This window comes from Heloderma suspectum, chromosome 2 (assembly GCF_057233095.1).
Source record: "Heloderma suspectum isolate Gila_16-S chromosome 2, 16-S_ref, whole genome shotgun sequence".
In the NCBI taxonomy this organism is placed as follows: Eukaryota; Metazoa; Chordata; class Lepidosauria; order Squamata; family Helodermatidae; genus Heloderma; species Heloderma suspectum.
This window is the reverse complement of record NC_139459.1, coordinates 378370768-378395357: the sequence shown is the minus strand read 5'-3', so window position 1 is coordinate 378395357 and position 24590 is coordinate 378370768. Positions and strand designations below refer to the sequence as shown.

Genomic DNA, 24590 nt, shown 5'->3' with positions numbered 1-24590 from the left:
GGAAGTGAGGCGGGTGGCTACTAGGAGGAGGGCTTTTTCTGTTGTGGCACCCCGGCTCTGGAATGAGCTCCCTAGTGAGGTTCGCCTGGCGCCTACATTGTACTCCTTTCGGCGCCAGGTGAAGACCTTTTTATTTTCCCAGGCATTTTAGCTTTCTAAATTTTTATCTTTGCTGTTTTAAATCTGTATTTTAAACTCCTGTACTGCTGCTAGGTTTTATTGTGGTTGTATTGTTATATTGTGGTTTTAATGTTCTATATATTTTAAATTGTTTTATTGTGTGTTGTTTGGTTTTAGTTTTTGTGAACCGCCCAGAGAGCTTCGGCTATTGGGCGGTATAGAAATAAATAAATAAATAAATAAATAAATATAAATAATGGCGCCAGATGCCATGATGAGCCCTAAATCGAAGTTAAACCACCTACTGAACCTTAAAGGATGGAGCAGTGGTGTAATTAGATATGTATAAAGTAAATAAATGTTCCCATTTCTTTTTAACAAGCACAATTGAACTTAGCATATTACATCAAAATAGCGTTTTAAATGAAAGTTGCTGTATTGAGCTAAAAAAAGAAGTACCTTCCCCCCCCAAAGAAAGGGTGGTGCAAATACAGTTTCTGGATTTCGAAAGCTCATGACTCATGTTTTTACTTCTGAAAATGAATACTTGTCATGAAATGCCAGGATATTGTGCAAGCATGATGGGAAAACAGGAAACAAAATGCAAACTGGGGAATGTTTACTGAGCAATTGCATTTTTACAAAAGAAAGAAAAAACGATGCAGTAATCGTTCGTTTCATGGATTTTCTCCTTAAATGGTGTGTCTCAAGAAATGCAGAGGAAATTACAGGGATTCTGTGATTTAATGTTTTATTGCTGTTGTTGTTGTTGTTCAGTCGTTCAGTCGTGTCCGACTCTTCGTGACCCCATGGACCATAGCACGCCAGGCCTTCCTGTCCTGCGCTTTCTCCCGGAGTGTGCTCATTTAACCAGCATTTATTGCTGGTTAACCAGCATATCGATGAAATTAACTTTAAGAATGAAACCATCGTACCTGAAGCAGAATCCATGTTTCTGTATTCTTAGTAGTAGTGTTAACAACAGTAATAATCCTATGTCGAACTTTCTTCACATGCACTGTCTACCTGGACTCCTTACAAAAACCTTGTAAGGAAGGTCAGTTTTGTAGACTCCCGGACTGCAGAGGGGGGAGGCGGACTGAGGCTGGGAGGGAGCGGCTTGCCTAAGGTCACCGGGCAGAGGCGGCATTCAAACCGGGGACATCCTGACTGATTGTCAGGCTGAAATCCCAAGCTCGCTTTCCTGGGAATAAGCCCTATTGCCCTCGGTGGGGAGTTACTCCGAATTACATATATATATATAGCTAAAACCCATGTCTACACGCACAGAATCGCACTGCGGCCTCCTGGCCGATGCGCTCTTCTGCCGTGCCTGTCGACCAACCATTCCGCAAAGCGGGCGGCAGAACCGGGAGCCCTTCGCGAGAGGAGTCCCCGCATCGGTTTCGGCTGGAGCAAACGTCTTCCTCCCCGCCGACTTCGCCCCTCACCTCGAGCCGCCCGCTCCGCGAGAAACCCGCCCGACAGCGCGCGACGGAGGAGGAGACGCGCTTCTTCTATTGCTTCCTCCTCCTCCCCTCGCCCAGTCCCGGTTTTTGCTCCACATTCAGCCTCACCGCGCACCCTGTAAACGGATCGACCGGGGCGGAGGGGGGCGCAGAGAGAGATCTGCCCGGCTTCGGATCCAGATGGGTTTGTTGCGGTGGGGGCACTTCTTGCTCCTGGGGGCGGCTGCCCTCCTGCTGGAGGCCCCCTCTGGTGAGTAGCTGGCGGGGCTCGAGCCCCCCGAGTGCTGGGGGGAGTGCAGAATTCGCACGTGGCCTAACCTCCGTCCTTGTGCGAGGCGTTTTCTGGGCACGACCAAGGGAGGGGGCAGATTTTAAGGCTCCCCGCCCGCCCAGAGCGGAGCTGGAACCGCCGGGAAGGCTTGGTTGCCCGTCTTGTAGATATGCTTTGTAAGCGGATTGGGGCAGGGACCTCTCTACCTCGGTTCGCCCGACCCGCAGTTCTAGCAAAACGCGAGTGCCTTATTGACAGCCCTGAAAGCCTCTGAGATGCTTCCCAAGGATGACCTGCTGCTTTGGTAGTGTATCTTGGGGAGTTAATGCGAAGTTTGTAATGCACAGTTGTAGCCCTCCCGTGATTATCTTTGCTTCTTCCATATTTTTATTCTCAGCAGGAAAAAAACAACCTTGGGTGCTTCCCGATGGGGGATTCCTAGGAATGTGCAACTCTTCCGTCTTTTTCTCATTACTGGATTTCCTGTGCTAAGGAAAAAGGCGGAAGAAGTTGTGAAAAAGCACAGTAGAAGCCTTGTCCGCTGGCATGCCTCTTGCCTGCTTCTTGACAACCACCTCCTTCTTCTGTAAGGGGTGAGTTGATTTGCTTCAAATCAGCTCACAGTGCGGCAGTGGAAGCTGGGCCTTGCGGCCAAATCCAGGGAAGTGCTGGTTCCAGATTTCTGAGGGGCCTTGTGTTTTATTTATTTATTTATTTATCCATTCATTCATTCATTCTATAACCTGCCTATGTACAAATACTCTAGGTGGTGTACAAAGTTAAAAATTTAACCAAAAACCCAACAATAAAAACAACACAGTTTAAAAACAGTATACAGGAGTCAGCAAAAGGAACGAGAGTTCTCAGAAGGGAAGGCCTGCCGGAATAATAGCATCTTCATTGCCTGCTTAAAAACCTTCAAGGAGGTCAGGAGGTGCGTTTCAACCGGCAGGCGGTTCCACAGCTGAGGGGCGGCGAGGAGAAGGTCCTTTGGTGTGGCTGCCAGTCTCACCTTAGGCAGCCGCAGCAGAGGGCCCTCCGAGGACCTCAGGTGGCGGGCTGGGCGAGGGGGGAGGCGCTCCCTGAGGTGCCTGGGGCCTGGACCACGTAGGGCCTGAAAGGTCAGAAGCAGCACTTTACATTTTGCCCAGAAACAAATGGGCAAGGTACCCTCCATGGGCCTCCCTCAGTGAATTTTCCCTGCTCATTGCCATTGTCACCAGGCGCAATTGTTCCTCATTCTCTTCCTCATTTTTGCTAACATTTTTTTGCCTGATAGGCAGAGAGCCAGTGACTACAACTCCACAATCCTTTTCACACATACTATTGCTAAGTCAGGTATCCCCCATCCTATACCTGTGCATTTTATTTCTTTTTCCTAAATGAAGAACTCTGAAGTTGTTTCAGTTACATAAAGTTCTGATCATCGTCGTCATCTTGATAAGCATCCCCCCACCTCCTGAACTCCTCTTCCTGTTAGGTTTTCCTACCATAGAATCCTACTTGCCAGTGCTCTGAGTTTATTAAAATCAGCTTTCCTAAAGTCCAAGGGAGTTTACAAAGACATTTTGATGGTGTTTCATGGTCAGCAGATTCGCATGCTTTCTTGGCTGCAACAAAAGCGTTGCTAAAAGCAGCATTGTTTTGCTTTTCTTGCAACTGCCTCCCAAGACAGTCAATAACTTTCAATCCTGCCTTGATATCCGGATTCTTCTGCTGTAGTAATGATGTTACAGGTTTAAGATATCCCAGTACGTTCAGAATAATTTCAGTAAGGAAGCAAAAAGAAAAACTACTGATCTGATCGAACAATCCAAGAGCTTCAGTTTTTAGAGGAGAAAATTTTCCACAAGGGGAAGATGCACTGATTAATTTGAATGTGGAAAGAATGCCTTCATCTGAATGTATAACCCTAACTGAATCCAAGCGTCCAGTCCATCGTTGAACCAAGAGGTGTTTTAAAGAACTGCCTGTATAAATCTGAGCAACACGTCCTTTCTTTAAAAATTTAGGGGGGCAGAGAAAATGGAGGGTGCTAGCTTTCCGTAGCCCCACCGGCTACAGGCCCAGTCAGTGGGCCCCTGCTCAGGGGCAGGTGTCCAACCATGCCTACCTCTGATGCTGGCCCTGGTCCAGGGCGATGCAGCGGGGGGGGGGCAAATGACTACTCACAGAGTGGCAGGAGATGAGGGCATCAGTTTAGTGGAAGCAAATTCAGTGTTATTGCTACATTGATGATGGCGCTATGAGTTAAGTGAATTTAAAATGCAAAGCTGCAGATGCTCAAGAGTATAATTTACAATCAGGGTTTGCACATGTTGTTGTTCTAAAATACCAAGAACATAGAAACGTCTTTAAAGCATGGCTTGGCACTTGTGAGAGTAAGAGAAATGTCAGTTGCGTGCTTCACAACTGAAGCAATACACATGGTCATCTAAAGTCCAATCCCCCAATAAGACCTGTTAAGTCCAGGATGGCTTCAGGATCAGGAATGAATCTAAGCATGTGAAGATGTCTGGCAGCTCTGATTCAGAATGGGAACAGCCAGAACACCGGGAGGCAACCTCTCCGCTGAGTCTAGATATGGAGAGGCTTTCTTCCCCAGACCTTGACACACAAGTGTCACAGGCTGAACAGCTCTCCCTGTCCTCCACCACAAGAACGCAAGTTGCGGGGGGCGAGGGGAAGGGTGTGCAAGAGTCCGTCACAGAGTGAAGCAGGGAAAGTTAGGGGCAGAGCTAGGACGCTCCGCCAGGTTGGCCACTCGTGACAGCCAACGTAGGAGGGAGCCTCCTTGCAAAGCTAGTCTGGCCGAGACGTTCTTGCCCAGACTGCTGGCAACTTTCCTAACTTCCACTTCATATCCTCTGTTGATATTTGTATATGTGTGGATTAGCTGGTTAATAGCAGTCTGAAAGTTTCCTAGAATTTGCATTTGCAATGAAGCTAGTCATTAATCAATAAAGTAGCGTTAGTCTGGAGCGTGGTTTCCTGGAGTGAGCTGATTGCAAAGGAAGAGGACAGAGGAATGTGACAGGTGGGGAAACTTAGTCCAGGGTAGGAAAACTCAGAATTCAGTTTTGGAGAATCTCTTGGGGGCTGCATTCCGGTGGGAGGTGGGGCCAAAGGCAACAGGGGTGGAGCCATAAATTTTAAAAATACAAACAATACCGGCATGTTGTAGAAATGGAATTAATAATATCTATAAGCCGGGAAACCAGAAAACAGTCAGTGGTTGGGGGAAAGGGTGTGTGGCCATTTGAGAACTCCAGGAGGCCTGGATTTGGCCCGTGGGCCTGAGCTTCCCCACCCCTGGTCTAAAACTACCAAGGTGCACCCCTGGGTTGACCTCTATCATGGTTGTTTGGTATGTGTGTGAGAGAGATGGAAGGAAGGGAAGGAATCTCTTTCATTCTGTGGGGGGTGGGGGCATCTGTGGATCACAAGTCTCACACGCCATTTGGTGTATTTATCAAAAGTATCCTGCAGACATAATCCCCCCACCCCTTTTACTGGCTTCTGTCCTGTCTATGGTGGGGTTTTTTGTACAGCACCTAGCACACTGTTCTGTGCATATCAAATAAAACAAGCCAAATGCTCTTGCTCCTTTTCATTAAAGAATCCCAATCCCAAACCTCCACTGAGCCCTGATCAGGATTTCCACACAACACATTACTCATTCCCCCCACCCCGCCCCCAGCACAGTCTAGCTACCACTGGATGGGATTCTGGTGCTCGGTATGGATTGTCCTAGCAAGGTACATGCCCCCGCCCCTGGGAATAATAACAATAATGATTATGTTTATATCCTCCCTTGGCCCCCCCCCCCATAATCTCGCTAAACCTATAGACACCAACAGGCATTTCTGGGAAATCATATTGCAATGGGAATTAATTATTTCCATAGTTCTTTGCTGATTCAGTTCCTACAGGGGAGGGACAGAAATGTCAAACAAATATATCCCCCTGCCCCCTGTTCAATCAACCTCACACACCGGGGTGTGTGTGTGTGTGTGTGTCTCCATGGTGGATTTGCTGTGAGCTGGCTCTGTTTCGAGGTCATTCAAGGCAGATGACATCATGGCCATCCCGCAGCCACCCTGGAGCTTTTCATGGAAAAACCAGATTTCCTGAGACTACTTTAGATCTGATTCCTTTCCTTAAGTCGGGTTCTCTGTGGTATAGTTGTTGTGTGCCCCAACCCCCTCATTAACCTTGGGTATGCTAGCCCTGCCCAAGGGTGTGCCTTTCACTGTGACCCAGGTCAAGGGGTGTTTCCTGTCCCTGTGTTTCCCGTCCCTGTATTTCCCAGCACAAACCAATTAGTAAGTAGTAACTCCCATTGTGGTCAATGAGGCTTGTCCCCTGAATGCGCACTTCAGAATTTACAGAGATCCCCCTCAATCGAAATAGCACATTTTAAAGCGCTAATTCCCTAAAGGGAATATACTGCTATCTCGAAGCTGCGATTCTCCATTGTTTGGTTTATAGCTGTTCGGAAGTAACTAATTCGCACCTTCGAGCCTGCGCTTCATCGAGTTAGAAAGGGGGTGGGTTTCCCATCCCTGTGTTTCCTGGCCCTGTCTTTCCCAGCACAAACATATGTGTGTTTACTCAGAAGTAACTCCCATTGTGGTCAATGAGGCTTGTTCCCAAACTGCGCACTCCAGAAGTTACTGAGATTCCCATGCATCAAAATAATGCATTTGGGAGCCTTAATGTCGAAGCTGCGTGTCTTTGATGTTTGCTTCTTTGCTTTTCGGAAGAAATTTATTTGCACTTTCAATCGTTTGCAGCATTGGGAGCTTCAGAGGAAAGGAGAAAGGGGATTAGAAAGGGGGCTGGTTGGAGCCATGGTGCTTCAAGTATTCAGAGAGTTAACTCTCCTAAAGGCTGTGAGGTGCTATATCGAAGCTGCTTTCTCAGCTGTAAGGGAATAATTAATGCAAAGCTTTGATTGTTCGCAGCATCAGGAGCTTCAGGGGAGAAAGAAGGCTGTAGCTGTGTTTCTTTAATGTTTACTTTGGAGTAATTATGAAAAGTTTCAAAACTTTGATCATTCGCAACTTTGTCAGCTGTAAAGAAAGGGGGGGAAGCCTCTTACATTGGAGCGGGCAGGGGGAAGCCTCTCACATTGGTTGAGCAGCCCCTGCCAGTCTGATGACATTCACTCCAACCTCCCCACCCCACCCGGAAGTATTTTCCTGCCATTGTCATGGAGACACCCCCCAGGTGCTTGTTGGAGATTTTCTGGCTCCATGATCAGATGTGTCTTCTCTAGAGATCGATGTGGCTATATCACAAAATAAGAAATAGTCACGCATTTTTCTTTGTATGATGCTCATGTGCTTCTGGAATTATTTCAGCGGGTTGTGCTAGTCTCTCAAGCTCAGCAGTGAACTGGGTGCATTTTCCTTGGTGAACACACATTGCCAGTGACGAAGAACTTTGTCCAGGTGGATAATTTAGGACAGAAGCAGGCAGTTGTAGATGATCTGGGGACCATCCCCCCCCCCGCGGCCTCCAATAAGCTTTTTAAAGAGCTGAAATTTGGGGGCAAACTGCTCCATAGCGCTACAGGGGTTAAATTTGGCTTGTTTCCCGGCTAAATGTAATGCTTTGGGCACTCTGTAGCAGCCATGGAGTGCCAAAGGGCCAAAAGTAGCTTGCAAACAAGGTGAATTTGACTCTTTTGGCTCTGTAGCTGTTACAAAGTGCCATTTGTTTTGGTCAAAACATTGAAACAATTGGGGGGGGCAGCAGGGGCTGTACCAGGGTGACAGTGGGCGCATCTGGCCTATAGGCCTCGTGTTTCCCACCTCTGGTCTAGGACATATTTGCTGCCCAGAGCAAGTTAAACTAACAGGAGCTCCCGGAGTTCATTTGCTTAGTTTCCATAGGGGAGGAGGGATCGAGATTAAGCCCACCTCCTCATCAGGTATTCTATAAAGGTTGATGGTGGGGCTGGGGTAAAATTGGGGGATGTGGGTCAGTAGGAACGTAGTATTCTATATTCATGCTATTTGTTTATCATATATTTAGAACATTTTTCTTCTGCTTCTCATCCAGGAAAGGCTCACAGAGTTACAGTCAATCAGCAATGTAAAAAGACATGACACACGAGGAAAAAGGAGGGGGAGGGAAGAGGAAAAATTAAGCAGACTGTCAGCAGGGTTGGTGGAACGGTCCTGCGTCCCCTCTAATCTCCTGGGGAGCGGAGGGAGCAGTCTAGTTGGAGTAGGCCCTGATGTTTATCCTAATTGGCATTTGGATCAAGAAGCATATTGGTAGTTTTAATGATGATCAGAAGGTATCTTATGAATGAAGCCAGGTGTTTTTTTTTTAAGTGTTTAAGCGCTTTTAGATCCTTGCTCTGCTGGTGACTTTTATCTTGGTTACTATGGTTTTATTCTGTTACTGTGCCGAGAGCTTTGACTAATAGAAATGTAAGAAACAAATAGAAAATAGATATTGCAAGGGAGAGTATTATTGTACCTGTAGCTAAAGGGAAGATGGCAGATCTCTCTCTCTCTCTCTTTAAAATCTATCTTTATTTTATTTTTATAAATGAAATAAACACTACCAACAACATAATCAGAATCTTTAGTTTCCAACATTACAGTATTCTAAGAAAAAGAAAAAAGGGAGGATAGCAAAAGAAGGAAGAAAAAAGAAAAAAAAAGAATTATATTAAACTTCAATAAGATCAAACCAAATATCCGAACAGTCTTATAGCAAAGAAATAGGAGCAAACAATCCATTTCCATTGGCCATATGTTACCATTCAGTTAACGTGTTAAAGATTTAGCCAACAAGAAATAGTAATAATAATAATAATATTAATAAGAAGGGGGGGGAGTTTAAGGAAAAGATAAAAAAATAGAAAACAAAAGTAAGTCATTTGTATATTTTAAGTAATATCATATCTAAAAATATATTTATATGTGTATACACACACACACACACACACACACACACACACAAATAGGCATTTTATTACAATATAACACAGAAAAAGGAGAATGAAAGAAAAAATGCAAACATTTATTCTGGCATACTGCCTAGACAGAAGATGGCAGATTTCTCCAAGAATAACAAGGGAATTCATTCTGAGAGAATGAAATGAACTGGAGAGGTGCAGCCGAGGTTTTGGCAGATAAATACCTACAACCCCTATCAACAGACTGTAGGAGAATCTCCTCTCCTGTCTCCTCTGTGTACATAAGCTGTCTTTCTCTTGCCTTCAGCTTGTAGACCGTTTCCTCCTAATTAGCCCATATCCTCAAAGGAAGCTACTGTTTGTTGTTCAGTCGTTCAGTCGTGTCCGACTCTTCGTGACCCCATGGGCCATAGCACGCCAGGCCTTCCTGTCCTGCGTTCTCTCCCGGAGTGTGCTCAAGTTCATATTCATTGCATCGGAAGCTACTGTAGTCAAGAACAAAAGTCCCAGGGGGTTTCTCCATGACAACAGAAGGAGACGGAAGGAGAAGCCAATCGTGGCTTACCCGGATTTTTCAAGGAGCCAGATTTGGTCTGTGCAGGGCTCCACGAGAAAGTGTATTGTAGTCGCTTCACAGAACATACTTCGGGGGGTGGGGTAGAGTGAACGTCATCTGACTGGCAGGGGCTGCTCAACCAATAAGAGAGGCTTCCCCCCCCCCACGTCCAGTCTCTCCCCCCTTTTTCCTCTGATAAAATTCTGGGAGGTTTCCTCCCCAGTATCCACAGAAATCACTCTCTTTCTCCCTCACTCCCCCCCACCCAACAATCATGAAAGCAGCACTGTGTTCTAGCTGCCCTGCTGCGATCAATAGAAGCTTCGAAGCTTTAAAATTAATGCTTTCTAAATGCGTTATTTCGATTCATGGGAATCTTGGGAGTGCGCAGTTCGGGGACAAGCCTCATTGACCACAATGGGACTTAATTCCAAGTAGGCCCACATATGTTTGTGCTGGGAAAGACAGGGAGAGGAAATGGATGGGAAACCAGCCCCCTTTCTAACCCAATGCTGTGCAGGATTGGGATGATCAAAGGTGAAAGTAGTTACTTCCAAATGGCAATAAACCAAACAAGGGAGAATCACAGCTTTGAGAAAGTGCTTTACAGCCTTTAGAGAATTAGTGCTTTAAAATGTGCTGTTTCAATGGGGGGGGGAAACCTCTGTAAATTCTGATGTGCACATTCAGGGGACAAGCCTCATTGATCACAATGGGAGTTACTTCTGAGTAGACTGAGTGCACTGGATACCAGTTGTTTTCCGGACCAAATTCAAGGTGTTGGTTTTGACTTTTAAAATCCTATATGGTTCCAGCCCAGCTATCTCAAGGAGCACCTCCAGCAACACCAGTCAGGCTGCTCAACAAGATCAGCCTCGGATGGCCTTCTCTCTATCCCATCAGCCAGGACAGCTAGGCTGGTGAGGACAAGGGAGAGGGCCTTCTCTGTGGTGGCCCCCACTCTGTGGAACTCCCTCCCTAGGGAACTCGGCCATACCCCCTCTTTAATGAGCTTCCGCCACACATTGAAAACTTGGTTGTTCAGGCAGGCATTTGGGGTGGGTTAGGGTAATTTTAGAAAATGATGTTTTAATGTGTAATTTTATTGTTTTTAACCTGTTGTATTGTTGTTCATGGGCAATTAAGAAATTTAATTTTTTTAAAAATAGACATGAATTGGTTTGTGCTGGGAAACACACGGACAGGAAACACACAGGACACACCCCTTGAACGGGGTCACGGTGAAAGGCACACCCCTGGGCAGGACTAGCCTACCCGAGGTCAATGAGAGGGTTGGGGCATGCATACCGGGGAGAACCCGACTTGAGGAAAAGAACTAGATTTTAAGCAGTCTCAGGAAATCTGGTTTTTCCCTGATAAGCTCTGGGGTGGCTGCGGGAAGGCCACGACGTCACGTATCCCTAGCGATCTCAAAGCACAGACGGCTTGGCGTAAATCGCGCCCCCCCGGTTTCCTCTTTCCTGAAGGAGGTGCAGAAACAGTCTTATAAGTGGTTTTGGGGTATCCTCTGCTTCAGGCCTCCTAACACTGATCCTCTCCATTCCCTGACAGGCAGCCCCTCTTCACACTCCCTGTGGCATTTCTACCTGTCTACGTCACAACCCAGCCTGGGGCTGCCTCGGTACATAGAGGTTGTTTCTATGGATGACCAGCCCGTCGAACGCTACAACAGCGACGCAGGAAGCGTGCTGCTTCTAGGAGCCTGGGTGAACCAGAATCTGACTGAAGGATACTGGGATAAACGAACCGTGTATTCGAAAATTATTGAGAGTGAGCTCACGGGCAAAAGGTGGAATCTCCTGGAAAACCGGAGCCAGGCTGAGTGTGAGTAAAGGAAAAGGGCACAGCAGATCCCCCCCCCCACGGCGCCTCCCCTCACATGCACACATTAGTTTTGCTAACTGCTTCTTGCAGACCAGCCTGGCTTGCTCCTCTCCTTTCAAAAGAGGCATGAAGCTAAATGGGGTCACCTACTTATTGCTGCAGGGGAAATCAAACGGAAAGGGACTGATTCAGGAGTTGGCAACCATAGCCCCATATTCTTCACTTCCAGGGGCAGGAGGCACGGCTCAAAACGAGGTCACCTACTCTTTGTTGCAGGTGAAAGGGGCTGATCCAGGAGTTGGCCAAGATGCAGAAGTTGGTGACTAGTTCCCAGTTCCTAATTTGGGCAAAACTTTGAACGAGGGCTCAGTCAGTAAACGGCATAAGGGCCAACTGTTTAAATGGTCCTGCACCCAAACTGAGCTTAGGGCTGTCTCATATCATATATTTCCATGATCAGGAGACTGTCCTCTTGAAGAAAAGCAGAAATTCTCTCCCATTGGAACAATCATTTTTACACAAAACACACTGATGTGTGATGACCTCAGATGACAATGGCAAATAAGGAACGAGTCCTCTGCACCCCAAATTCAGCTTTGGGCCACCCCAGATCATACACTCACTTGTCCAGGAGAGCGCCCTCTACAAGATGGCATTGAGTTGTGTCTGGCCCAAATTATGCACAAGGCACACTCACATTGGTGGGCCCATGCCAATATTTGCAAATAGAGGCCGAAAACAATAAGGAACTGGGGCTGTGCACCCCGCAATAAGCTTTGGGGAGCACCAAAGTATACACCCACATGTCCAGCATGGTGATACTTATTAGATGCAATTACATCTTGTCCATCTCAAAGCTTTCTGCATGTGTCAGGCACTGCTAAGATTGGCACATCACATCAACAATAGCCAAAATTTGTTGAAAAATTCTTAAGTAACTGGTGTTGTGTACTCTAAATAAAGCTTTGGGCTACCATCAATCATACATCCACACTTCCATGAGAGTGTTTCCCAGAAAGTGGCATTGAGACCTGTCCAGCCCAAAACTTTCTGAATGAACAGGGCACTGTCAAATATGGGTCATCCTGCAAATAATAGCCAAAAGATAATCGGCAATAGTCCTCCTTGTGGAAGGGAGGAGGGGGGAAAGATAATATATTAGGATCACATATGGGAGACCCTATTTGCCCTTTGGCTGTTGAGACAGTGGGCAAATAGCAGAGACTTCACAGTCAACTTAGAGCCCCAGAGGGTCCTGGAGAGGGAAGCGATCAGCTCTTCCACAGAACTATATGACTGTGACCCCCTCCCCTCCCCGCCCCCTTCCCTCTTCTTCCAACTTGCAGGGAGCCGTGCCAGAGACAACAGTGGAGGCAATGGAACCAGCAAAAGCGACTGCTCCAACACAGAGTTCAAATGCAACAATGGAATTTGCATCCGCGAGGATTTGACCTGCCAAGGATATGATCACTGCAAGGACAACAGCGACGAGGACCCCAGTCTCTGCACTGTTCAGGGTGAGGGTGTAATGGGAGCGGTGCAGTTCGCGGATGACGACAAGAGAGCAGGAAGCCAAAGTGTCACAGGGAGTGTGTGGAGCGGGATCCCTGATTCTGTGCTCTAGCTCTGATCTCTCTCTCTCTCTCTCTCTCTCTCTCTCTCTCTCAGGGTTTCACACCTTGCAGTGCATAGATGGCTGTGAACTCAGAGAGGATGGACAAGGAAGAGAGTTTTTCCGGGATGCTTTTGATGGGAGAGACATAAAGAATTGGGGGATTGCACAGGCCATTTCCAAATACAGAAGAGATTTCTGGGGCAGGAACTGCACTGGATGGCTAAAGCAACACTTGGAGTCCATGAAGGGGGCTCAGCAGAGGAAAGGTAAGGATGGAGAGGGGGCAATACCTCCATATTTTCTCCCTCCCTCCCAGCCAGCCCAGCCTTAATCCTAGGCTGGGAAGCCAAACTACACATTACGCAGGTGGTCGAAGTCCAGGCTTCTGTGGGTTGAGTGTGCGCAAATCATGTTTTCCAATGTTCCCTGTTTAATATTTATTTATTTATTTATTTATTTATTAAATTTATTAATCGCCCATCTGGCTGGTCACCCAGCCACTCTGGGCGATGTACAACAATAAAAACAGTTCATACAATACAATTCAACATTAAAAACATCACATTTCTAAAATTACCCTAGCCCACCCCAAATGCCTGCCTGAACAACCACGTTTTTAATGCGTGGCAGAAGCTCATTAAAGAGGGGGCATGGCGGAGTTCCCTAGGGAGGGAGTTCCACAGAGTGGGGGCCACCACAGAGGAGGCCCTCTCCCTCGTCCTCACCAGCCTAGCTGTCCTGGCTGATGGGACAGAGAGAAGGCCATCCGAGGCTGATCTTGTTGAGCGGCCTGTCTGGTGTTGCTGGAGGCGCTCCTTGAGATAGGCTGGGCCAGAACCATATAGGGTTTTAAAGGTCAAAACCAACACCTTGAATTTGGCCCGGAAAACAACTGGAAGCCAGTGCAGCTCCTTCAGCACCAGAGTGATGTGATTTCACCGGCGGCTGCCTTTAATCAGGCGAGCTGCCACGTTCTGTACCAGCTGCAGCTTCCAACCCATCTTCAAGGGTAACCCCATGTAGAGTGCATTACAGTAGTCTAAACAAGAGGAGACTAGGGCATGTACTACTGATGAGAGCAAATGGTCGGGAAGGTAGGGGTGCAGTCGCTGTATCAGATGGAGTTGGTACAGCGCTGTCTGGCTCACAGCTGACACCTGGGCCTCCATGGACAGCTGGGAGTCTAAGATGACCCCCAAGTTGTGGACCTGGTCTTTCAAGGGTAACCATACCCCATTCAACACCAGGTCAACATCCCCCAACCTCCTCTTGTCTTCCACCAAAAGTACCTTGGTCTTGTCAGCTTGTTCCTCCCCATCCAGCCACTCACCGTCTCCAGACATTTGGACAGGGATTCTATGGCCAACCTCGGTGAAGATTTGAACGAGAGGTAGAGCTGCGTGTCATCCACATATTGATGACACCGCACTCCAAACCTCCTGATGATTGCCCCCAGTGGCTTCACATAGATGTTAAATAGCATCGGGGAGAGGATGGAACCCTGTGGCACCCCACAAGTGAGCGGCCATGGGTCCGAAACCTCCTCTCCCAGTGCTACCCTCTGGTACCTGCTGGAGAGGAAGGACCAGAACTCCCGCAATACCAATGCCCAACCCCTCTAGGTGGTCCAGGAGGATACCATGATCAATGGTATCAAAAGCCACTGAGAGGTCGATGAGAACAAGGAAGGAGCATTTGCCCCTATCCAGAGCACTCCTCATATCATCCACCAAGGCGATCAAGGCCGTTTCTGTCCCATGCCCAGGCCTGAAGCCCGACTGAAATGGATCTAGATAATTGCTTCTTCCAAGTGTGCCTTCAACTGCATTGCCACCACCCGCTCAATCACTTTGCCCCCAAATGGCAGATTGGAGACTGGGCGAAAGTTGTTCTGAACTTGGGGATCCAAGGAGGGCTTTTTTAAAAGTGGTCTTATCACTGCCTCCTTGAGGGCTGATGGCATCACTCCCTCCTCAAGGGAGGCGTTCACCACCGCCCTGATCCCCTCACCCTGGCTCTCTCTGCAGCTCATAATGAGCCAAGATGGGCAAGGATCAAGTAAGCAGGTGGTCGGCCTTACAGATGAAAGCACCTTGTCCACTTCATCAGAAGGAAGAAGCTGGAACCGATCCCACAAAACCCGTGTGCCACAGACTGCCTCCTGCTCACTAACTGTATCCACAGCACACGGAATAACACTCCTAATCCGATCAATTTTATCTGCAAAGTGCCTTGCCAAGGCCTCACAGGAGGCCTTAGAATGCTCCAGCGGTTCTGGAGCAACTGGACCGACCAGGCTCTGGACCACTTGGAACAGCCAAGAAGCAGCTCCCTGTAAATGGCTGACACAGCAAAGAGGGATCTGGATTTGACTCACTTATCCGTTGAAATTTGCACTCTCAATGGAGTTCTCCAGTCAAAATGTGCATTCAAATTGTGTGTGTGGGGTGTGTGTGTGTTTGCACAATAGCAAAGCAACAACGAGGCTCTGGATCCACTATGGATGCAATCAATCTTAAATTAAAATATATAAGAAAGATAGATGGACTAACAACAGAGTAATCTCAAAATATATTTAGAGCTAAATGTTTTGGCTTCCGCCCTCATCAGTAGCTGTGATGGATACCAAGAGCGGCAGAAAAAAGCAAAGATTTGAGGGGTATAAAGCTTATGAATTGTCCTCCAGATTAAGGCCATGTGGACGCTGGGCTTCTCCACACAAGTGACTTATTGCACGCTCGTGATTGACCACTCATGGAAGTTTGAGGTTGTCATCCTCCAGGACATCTCCCACACTTTCCCCCAGTAATCTTGCTTTAAAAAACCTAGGAGATAATGCATTATTTAAAATTATCACGTGATATCCCCAGTGTGTAAAGTCAGTGTTTTGCCTTAAGACAGCCACTAGATGGTGCTGTTCCATTGAGCATTATGCAGCTGTGTGGAGTGGGGAAGTTTTCAATTGCAAATCACGAGGTCATCGTCAATAGGAGCCTGTGGTAAACGTGGAAAGACTTCAGAAGGAGAATGCCTGGTAAGACTGTGGATGCTTTTTCAATGTAGAGACACCCTACGAGTTCTGAGTCATACCTCTGTCTTTTTTCTCCTTAGGAACTTCCATTTCTCAGCATGCCAGACTCCCACTTTTGGTATCCATTTAACATCACCACATCTGATGAGGGTGGAAGCTGAAATGTTTAGCTCTACATATATTTTGAAATTACTCTGTTGTTAGTCTATCTAATTTTCATACACACACACACACGGGGAAATGTTAGAAAATATTTTCTTGGGCAAAACCGTGTACAAACATTTATGTATTTAGAGTAAGGCGCACAAAAATGAATGCAAATTTTAATGTGAGCTTTAAAAAAACACCTCAGTGTTCAGAATGAACCAAACCTAAGACTGGAAAATGATAAACCAAGAGAAACTGACATGGACAGATTTGTTGATCAATATCCAGAAACACATGATCAAAGCACTCACTTGTTCAAGTTTTGGCTGGGCTGGACCTCACCTCACTCCAGGTGGCAGCCGACCAGGAGTACATATGTGAAAAATCAGGGCAGGGGGTGAGAAACGTCCATGAACATGCCTGCTCTGAAAGCATCCTCTGCCTCACCCCACCAACTGGCGGGCTAAGGGAGTCACCCTCCTCATTCCCCTCACCTGTCCTCTGAGGCAGGGACCTTGACGGGACTCCAGAGACCACCTGCCCTTCTCTGGCCGCACCCCCCACTGCCCCGTGACATGCCCATCTATAGGGAAGTGAAGGGGGAATTCAAAGTTTTATCAGAAAGGAGGAAACTTTCATTCCTGAGGATTCTATCCCAAGGAAGCCCAGCAGATGAGAGAGTTCCTCCATGCCAGGCTTATAAAAGGGGATAATTCCTTCACCTATAGATGCCTAGTTCAGCAACTTATTAAGCCTAATACAAATTGACATGAGCTTAAGGGAAAGCCCAAAGGACAACCATCCAGAAACAGCTAAAGAGCGGCAATTCCTGTGTCCCTGAGGAAAATAACCAAAATTGGTCTACATGACCTCTGTGTTTGCAGTATCAGAATCAATTTAGCCACGGAGAGCAGATGACCCCCCCCAATCCCTGAAGGAGCTCATTCGGCAAGGCACAAAACTGCTAGGTGAGCATGTTCAAAGTATAACAGGGCTAGGAGATTGACTTATTTTAAGGGGTTCACCGCTTTGGATATCCTACGCCTGAAGCTCCCCGTTAAGCAGAACTGTGGTTTGGACATTCTGGATGGTCCCATGGGGTCCCACCCTGCTGTGATGGTGCAGCACCCTTCCTGTACCACCCGGTAGAGAGACTCTGTCTTAACACAAACCAAGCTTCCTATTTTTGCAGAGTGTCCGGCAGTGAGGGTGACACGCAAGGTGGGCAGGGACGGCCTGGAAACTCTTGTCTGTCACGCCTATGGCTTCTACCCTAAGAAGATCAGGATCGTCTGGAAGAGGGACAGAGAAAACTGGGAGCAGGGGAACTTCTCTGGGCACAGAGTCCCAAATTCGGATGGGACCTACAACACCTGGATCAGCATCAGAATTGATCCCAAGGACAGGAAGTCCTTCCAGTGCCACGTAGAACACGACAGCTTGCTGGAGCCTCTGGACGTTGCCTGGGAGGAGGCTGGTGAATAAATGAATCTTAAACTTCATTTTAAAAAATGGAATGCAGGATAAGGGAGGAACTGAAGGGTGATAATTCCAGCAGTCCCCACATCCCCCTTTAAAGAGAGTAACCAGAATTGGTCTGAGTAATGTTCAGCCAACAACCCTCAATTTAGAGGGATCTGAACCAATTCTGCCATGGCACAAGCCTGGAGAGAGAGAGAGAGAGAGAGAGAGATTAATAACATTTATGTCCCACCTTATATTATAGGATCTCGGGGCAGGATCTCAAAATCTCTAAGACGGCTACGGGGACGGCATTGATTGGCACCTATGGGCCAAAGGAGACATGACATTAAATGTATCTTTAAAGTGAACGTGCATGTTTTAAGCAAACATCAAGTGTGGGGGTACACACAGATAATTATTGGGATTACTGTGTGTGTGTGAGAGAAAGGGAGAGGGAGAGAGTTTAACCCTTTCCTCCCCAGCCACAGTCCTGTGTAAAAATCATCCCCTGGAGCGGCAATTTGCATTGGGAGGAGTTAGATATCAGTTGTAAACTTTTTCATTCTCTTGCTCTATTAGCAGTATTTAAATTAAGATGCTGACTCTATGGCCATAATGCAGGTGTGATTGGTGGTTGAATTCTATGCAACTGTTACAGTTCTTATAAATGTTCAGTGATTGATTTGCTTTTTATTCATATTTTAATCTTTTGGGGGTCCACTTGAAGAAAAGTAGGGCATAAGTTTCACAGATTAAGATGTTTTATGTTGTTATCTGAACATGCAATAAAACTGCTAAACGTCACTACAGTTTTTAAGAGAATGTTTGCAAGCTTCTTGAAAGGTTTGTAGTCCTGGGTTCTGGCAGTCTACCCTTGGCGAGGCAATTCCATAATATTGGGGCCCATACAGAGAAGGCCCTGCCTGGAATCCTCATCGGTGAGAACAGTCCTCTGGGGATGAGACCCAGAACCCAACCCCAAGAGAGATTCTTGCAAATCTTTGTATTTAGCTGTGGCCCCAATAGGTGAGGACAGTGGAGGGGAAAGGTGTTGCTGGGATCTCCTCCTCTCTGCTGTTGCCTGGCCGACTCTGTGGCTCCTGCCCCCAACCTTCAGACACAGAACTGCCTCTCCCAGAAGTGAAGGAGATTGGTTTGGGGTTTCTCTCAACCGTTTTGTTCTTTTTTCCATTCCAGCCTCACTGGGGCCTCTTGTGGGGGGCATCTTGGGGGCCGTAGCTGCCCTCCTGCTGGTGGCCGGGATCATCTTCTACATCAGTAAGTAGACTCTGAATGGATTTGCTGGGCAAGGGGTGAGGCGCCATTCTCTGGGAGAATCTCACAGGGAGCAGGCTGATGGCTCAGGCTTTCCCGCTCTGAGGGCAAGTAGCCACCAAATCCACCAGTGCTCACAAACGCCGACCCCGACCTCTTCATAAGCTCTTTATTGCAATCAACATTATGGATACTGAGAGAAAACTACCTAAGGTTCACCACGTCCATTTGAAACAGGAATCCTCACTACTTGTAGGCAGTTAAGTGTATAATAATAAACTTACAACAACTGCTAGATCATAGAGTTGGGGAGGGGTCGAAGGTCTTTTAGTCCAGCTCCTGGTCCTACTTGTCCTTTGGATCCTGTAGATCTCTGTGGAATTTGTTCCGTGCATAAGTACATATATATTTTGTCTTTAAAAACCTAATAAAATCAGATGTTCCCTTAATAAGAGGGAATGTGAGGCCATCAGTGAGTCAGGAATGGGGGAGCTTCTTTTCCTGATGGTTCGGGAAAGGTTTAGATGCTCTCCCTGATGGCTGGGTCTGTCTGCTCCCATCCCCACATTCGTGGCAGCCATCATTATGAGCAACTAAAGTCATACCTATGTTGAGCTTTTTGCCTGGGGATCCAATCCTGTCTCCAGCCGATGCTTGGAGAGTCCTCCATTCCTCTCCATGGATGGGCGAGACGCATCCCAGTTCTGTCCTCTCAAAGCTTCCTCCAGAAACCCTCAGAACTGAATTGTCCTCCGGGGCTGTTCCAAGGAATGGGCCAAAGGAAGTGGGGTTGTGTTGAAGCAAAGCAGGCGTACGGATTGATACCCAGAAAGGCGGCCTAACTCCTCATAGAAATAATCTACACATCATCTGAGCTGTCCATCCGCAGAGGTTAGGAAGAGGCTGGATGAGCTCCTGCCCAGGACAGGAGGGTCCGGGGTCTGAGAGCCCTTCCTTGATTCAGGATGACTTCAGCTCTGACGTTGGTTCTCCTTCTCCAGGGAAGCAGCAACGGTTCTCCTAAGCCACCTCCAGAGCCACATCAAGTGAGTGACGTCTCCTTCTTCGAACGATTCCTTCCACTGGACAGCCCAGGGGTGGGAGGTGTGGAAACGGGTGGATTCCCTGAGGAGTGGGTGTCGAGGCCTGAAGGTGTAGAGGAGCTGGTGACACTCCCTTCTCCCCCAAATGAAGAGACTTTGGAAAGCGGGTCCCTTTTGCAAATATAGAGGCAGGCAGCTGCACCTCGTGTCTGTGGAGCACGAGGGGACTCACCTAGCCCACGGAATAGACTGCAGCGAGCCAGGCTGAGAGACAGGCTCCGAGAAGCAGTAGTAAGAAAAGGAGAGGGGAGGAAGAAAGGAAGGTAATGCTGGAGGACACACGGGACGGCCTTGGGTTCAGTCCTCAGCAATTCCAGGTAGGGCTGAAAACCTGGACAGCCGCTCTCAGTCACCGTTGACAGTACTGAGCTGGATGGACCAGTCTGCCTCTGTATAAGGCAGGTCCCCGGGTCCGTTTCTGGCATGGCTGCCCTCTCGGTTTTGCCCCCAAGGCAGAAATTGATTGCTAGAGTGGGAAACCGAGAGGGAAGATGCGCACAGAGCATCAAAAAGGGGGAAAAAATCCCGAAGCGCCTCTCAGTATGGACTGTAATAAAAATTTCTTTTATTACGCAAAACTCTCAAATACTTGTGGATTATAAAAATGTTTATTATGCGGATCGCTAAAATGCTCTGAAAGGCTCGATGCGTTTCGAGACTAGGTCCCTTCCTCATGAGCAGTTGATCTCTTAGACAAGCCTGCTTCTGTTTCTGTTGGAATTTGTCTGTTCTATCTCTATATTTTAGAGATTTTCATAATAAATAAATGATTATTACAGTCGGTACTCAAAGGCGCTTTGGGATTTTTTTTTTTTTCCTTTTTGGAGGTTAGTTAATAGAGTAATAGCTATTAAATTATTTAAGCCATCAGTTACAGAAATATTGTTCCAGCATCCATTAGAGTAAAGATGCAAAAAGAACCATCTTTGGGGTCTGTGTTGGGAAGGGAGAGAAGAAGGGATCATTTGGGGCATGGAATGTGTTGGGACGTGAGAGGGGGGAGTTGAGGGGGGCATGGAGTGGCAGTTGGGAACTGGCAGTTGACAGTGGGGAGAGGGCAGGGGGGGCAAAGAGGCTCCACGCACCCCTTCCCTGTCCCCATCAGGAAAGATGAGGACGCATGATGCTGGCTTCTGAGGGAGCCGCCATCTCCAGGCCCTCCAAGCACCTTGGAAGAGCAGTTCCTGGAGTGTCTGCGATCCCCTCACCAGGCCCAAAAAGGTTCCCCCTGCCAGGATGAAAAGATTGCTAGTTGTAATCACATTCATCCCAGACTTCAGTTCACTGTGAATGTGTTTTCACTGATCCTCCTATAAACACTCTGTCTGTTGGTAACCCTGGCTTACTGTCAGTGAAACCCATGCCTAGCCGAGTTGAGCACCTGCCCCGATCCCTACGCAGTGCTGCTTGCACAGTAAGACTTGTGCAAGATGGATTGCCAGAGCATCTCTACACCAGCCTAAAATCCTGCATTTAAAATGGGGTTTTCTGCTTCCTTTGCAGGATCACAGCGACTCCCGTTTTGATGCGCTTCCTTTCCCCCCTCCCCTTCCCCCTCCTTCTCTCTGTATCTGGGTCTTCCATCATCTTTCATTGATCTCACTCCTCTTCTTGCCGCTTTCCCTCTTTTCATGGAGGAAACTGAAGTGGAACACAAGGGGTAATTTGATAGCTCATTATCTGCAATCTATTTAAAGATGGAACAAAGGGCATTTAGCACAGGAGACGCCCTGGAGGTTCATGGCGTTATCTAAAGAACCCTCAAACTTCCATGACGGAACCATCTCAATAGCAGGATAAAAGCTCCGTGTGAAGAAAGCCCCTCTCTGCCTCTCCTCATCTGTAATTAAGGGTTGTGTCCCTTACGTATCCCCCCTGGGAGGAGTGGCACCCAGAAGCCTCTTTCCCTCACTCTGCATCACATAGCTTCCTTCCCCCTCAGCTGGAATCCATAACGTGTGCTCAGTGCATTGAAAAGGAAGGTCTCCCAAAGCTCTACGCTGTCAAAATATACCCATGATTCACCATGATTCACCATGGGCAGCCAGTGGGATGCCCAGTCCAGATGCTCATATGGGTTCTGTAGAACTATAAAAAATTCCCACCCCATTAATTATATGATCATTTAGAAGCAATCAATGAAATGTCCATTCTTTAGAATGGATGTCATTAGTTTCTGATTCTCAGGCTAAGGCCTCCGTTGCCAGGGTAGCAAGCAGGACTAAGGGGAAAAGGCTGGGAAAGCTGGTGGAATCCAAGAGGGATTCCAAACACCTCTTTAGGATGATGCCCATTCTTGAGAATTGGGGCCGGGGGAGAGATTGAATTATTATTATTATTATTATTATTATTAATATCCCGCCTTTTCCCCAATACTGGGACTCATTCATACTGGGAATAATCCCCATTCCCCTTTGGACTCTGTTCTGCTCTTCCCGCCCCCCCCCCCACAAGTTCTTGGCCCGCCTTGTTCAGAGGTCTAGTTGGGAAAGGCAGGCCTTCCCTCACCTCCCTTGTTGGGATTCCCCCATGCGACAGACATTTTACTGAGCTATCCACCATGATCCCAAGATCCTTTTCCTGCTCAGTCACTGCCAGCTCTGATCCCGTCAGTATATATGTGAAGTTAGGATGTTTTGCCCCATTGTGCATCACACTAGTTTCTTTGAACCACATTTGCCATTTTGATGCCCATTCCCCCAGTCTGGAGGGATCATTTTAGAGCTCTTTGCAATCCCATATTGTTTTTACCACCCTGAATCATTGTGTGTCATCCACAAGGTAAAAAGCACCAAACCCAATGCAGATCTTTGCCCCCACCCTGTTGTTTACATCCTTCCACTGCATGAACAGTCCACTTACTGCAACTCTTTGCTTTCTGCTATGTAACCAGTTACCAGTCCATAAGAGGACACCATCTGCTTATCCCATGCCTGCTAAGTTTACTTGGGAGCCTTGGGTGAGAGACTTTTTCAAAGGCTATGATTCTGTTGTGATTCATAGAATCATAGAATAGTGGGGTTGGAAGGGGCCTATAAGACCATCGAGTCCCACCCCCTGCTCAATGCAGGAATCCAAGTCAGAGCATCCCTGACAGATGGCTGTCCAGCCTCGTCTTGAATGCCTCCAGTGTGGGAGAGCCCACCACCTCCCTGGAAAAGTGGCTCCATTGTCGTATTGCTCTAACAGGCAGGACGTTTTTCCTGACGTTCAGCCAGAATCTGGCTTCCTGTAACTTGAGCCCATTATTCCATGTCCTGCACTCTGGGATGATGGAGAAGAGATCCTGGCCTTCCTCTCTGTGACAACCTTTCAGGTACTTGAAGAGAGAATTCCAATACTCTCAGTGCAAAGAGTCCTTGCAAGCCCTATCTCCTGGGGCTTCTTCACCACAGAACTCTTTCTTTCCCCTCCCTCTAGCATGACCAGCCCATCTCTGGACTGGCAGGTCTCCTGATGTGAGAAGAGAAACCAAGATCCATCCGTGTTCTCCATTTCACTGTGTCCTTTTGGGGACTTCTTCAGTCCCAAAAAGCCAGTTGCAACCAATCTCCACTTAGGATCACTCCTGACCACGTGGATGGAATTCTGACTTTTGGGGGGCAGGGCCAGCCCTAGGACATGTTTGCACCTGAAGGGAAAAAAATCAAGATGCCTCCAGCTCTGGGACGGAGTTAAAGGTTGTTAATTGACACTCGGAGGGGAAAGGAAAATGGTGTCTCCCTCCTCCTGCCACTGTGAATCTGCTCTACAGAGTGGCTGTTTCATGTTGCTTCCTCATGAGGCCATCCCTGATTCCAGTGGCTATCTTCTCTTTTATAGTTGCACAATGGTTTGCACATCTGAACTGCAGGAATCAAGAAAAGGCATAAATAACCTCTTGGAATAAGCTTTTGCTAACAGGGCTTGATATAAGCAAAAACGTTCTCTAATCCTTTTATTACATCAGGCTGCGATCCTACATACACTTACTTGGGCGTAAGTCCCATTGAAATCAGGGGAGCTTACTGCCAAGTAGACATGTGTTAGATTGTACTGTAAACCTCTCTTCAGTTATCTAATGGTGCAATTTGGAGGGTTACGATCATCCCATGCAGGGTAGGAGGAGTGTCCTAGGCTATCTGCACCTCTCTGGCCTCCTGCCCTGTATTTTCACTGGATGGGCTTTTCAGCCCAGCTAGTGAAAGTGCTTTGGAGGGGGAGGGAAGGAGACTGGAGAGGCCTCAGGATAACTCCTGTCCTGGCCTCTCCTGTCTCCTCCCCTCTCTGCCCATCAAAACGCCCCCTTTAACAACTCTCTGAGGTTGTGTTCCCGACCTCAGGGACGCAGCAATCACGGTTCTTTCCACGCTGACTGTGAGGGGGAGGGAAGCGGAGCATGGATTCCTGCCTCCGAGGTCGGAGGGCTGCCTTGGATTTGGGGATCCGAAGTATCCTGTGGCCCCTTAGATGCTGTCTAGGAGCCATAGGATTGCTCCCTAAATGTCTGAAGACCTGTTGCACTTTGCTTGAGGATAATGCCTGATTTTTTTTAACAGATGAATGAAAAGAAGATCCCTGCTGGTTCAGTCCAAAGGTCCATGCATCAAGCCCAAGATCCTCTTTCCCACAATGACCAAGCAGAGGACACAGTTGGAAGCCCATGAGGAGGGGTGTTATGGCATTAGCAAGCCTCCTTCATTGCACATCCTCAGTGGATTTATTAAAACACTGATGTCATTTGGCTAAAATAAAGGGATTCGTTTTTCTCTCTC

At 47.5% G+C, this 24590-nt stretch overlaps 1 protein-coding gene and 1 long non-coding RNA gene across 2 annotated transcripts in view; both read left to right on the top strand.

The window, feature by feature from the left end:
• The window catches only part of LOC146356295 (uncharacterized), an 867031-nt gene that overhangs the window by 98887 nt on the left and 743554 nt on the right, over positions 1 to 24590 (top strand). The gene's annotated exons all lie outside the window — the stretch shown is intronic.
• Positions 1395 to 24590, top strand: LOC146356318 (major histocompatibility complex class I-related protein 1-like). The gene is made up of 8 exons (XM_084839652.1): positions 1395 to 1839; positions 10929 to 11201; positions 12548 to 12718; positions 12870 to 13082; positions 17187 to 17471; positions 18656 to 18736; positions 19735 to 19779; positions 24375 to 24590. The coding sequence occupies exons 1-7, from the start codon at positions 1395 to 1397 to the stop codon at positions 19755 to 19757; spliced, it is 1491 nt and encodes a 496-aa protein (XP_084695778.1). The 3' UTR covers positions 19758 to 19779; positions 24375 to 24590.

Excerpts from the sequence above, each read along its gene's own strand:
- LOC146356318 (XM_084839652.1), top strand. The coding sequence starts at position 1,395 with ATGTCTACACGCACAGAATCGCACTGCGGCCTCCTGGCCGATGCGCTC. Across the intron at positions 1,840-10,928 it reads CCTGCTGGAGGCCCCCTCTG|GCAGCCCCTCTTCACACTCC; the intron begins GTGAGTAGCTGG and ends ATTCCCTGACAG. Across the intron at positions 17,472-18,655 it reads CGTTGCCTGGGAGGAGGCTG|CCTCACTGGGGCCTCTTGTG; the intron begins GTGAATAAATGA and ends TTTCCATTCCAG.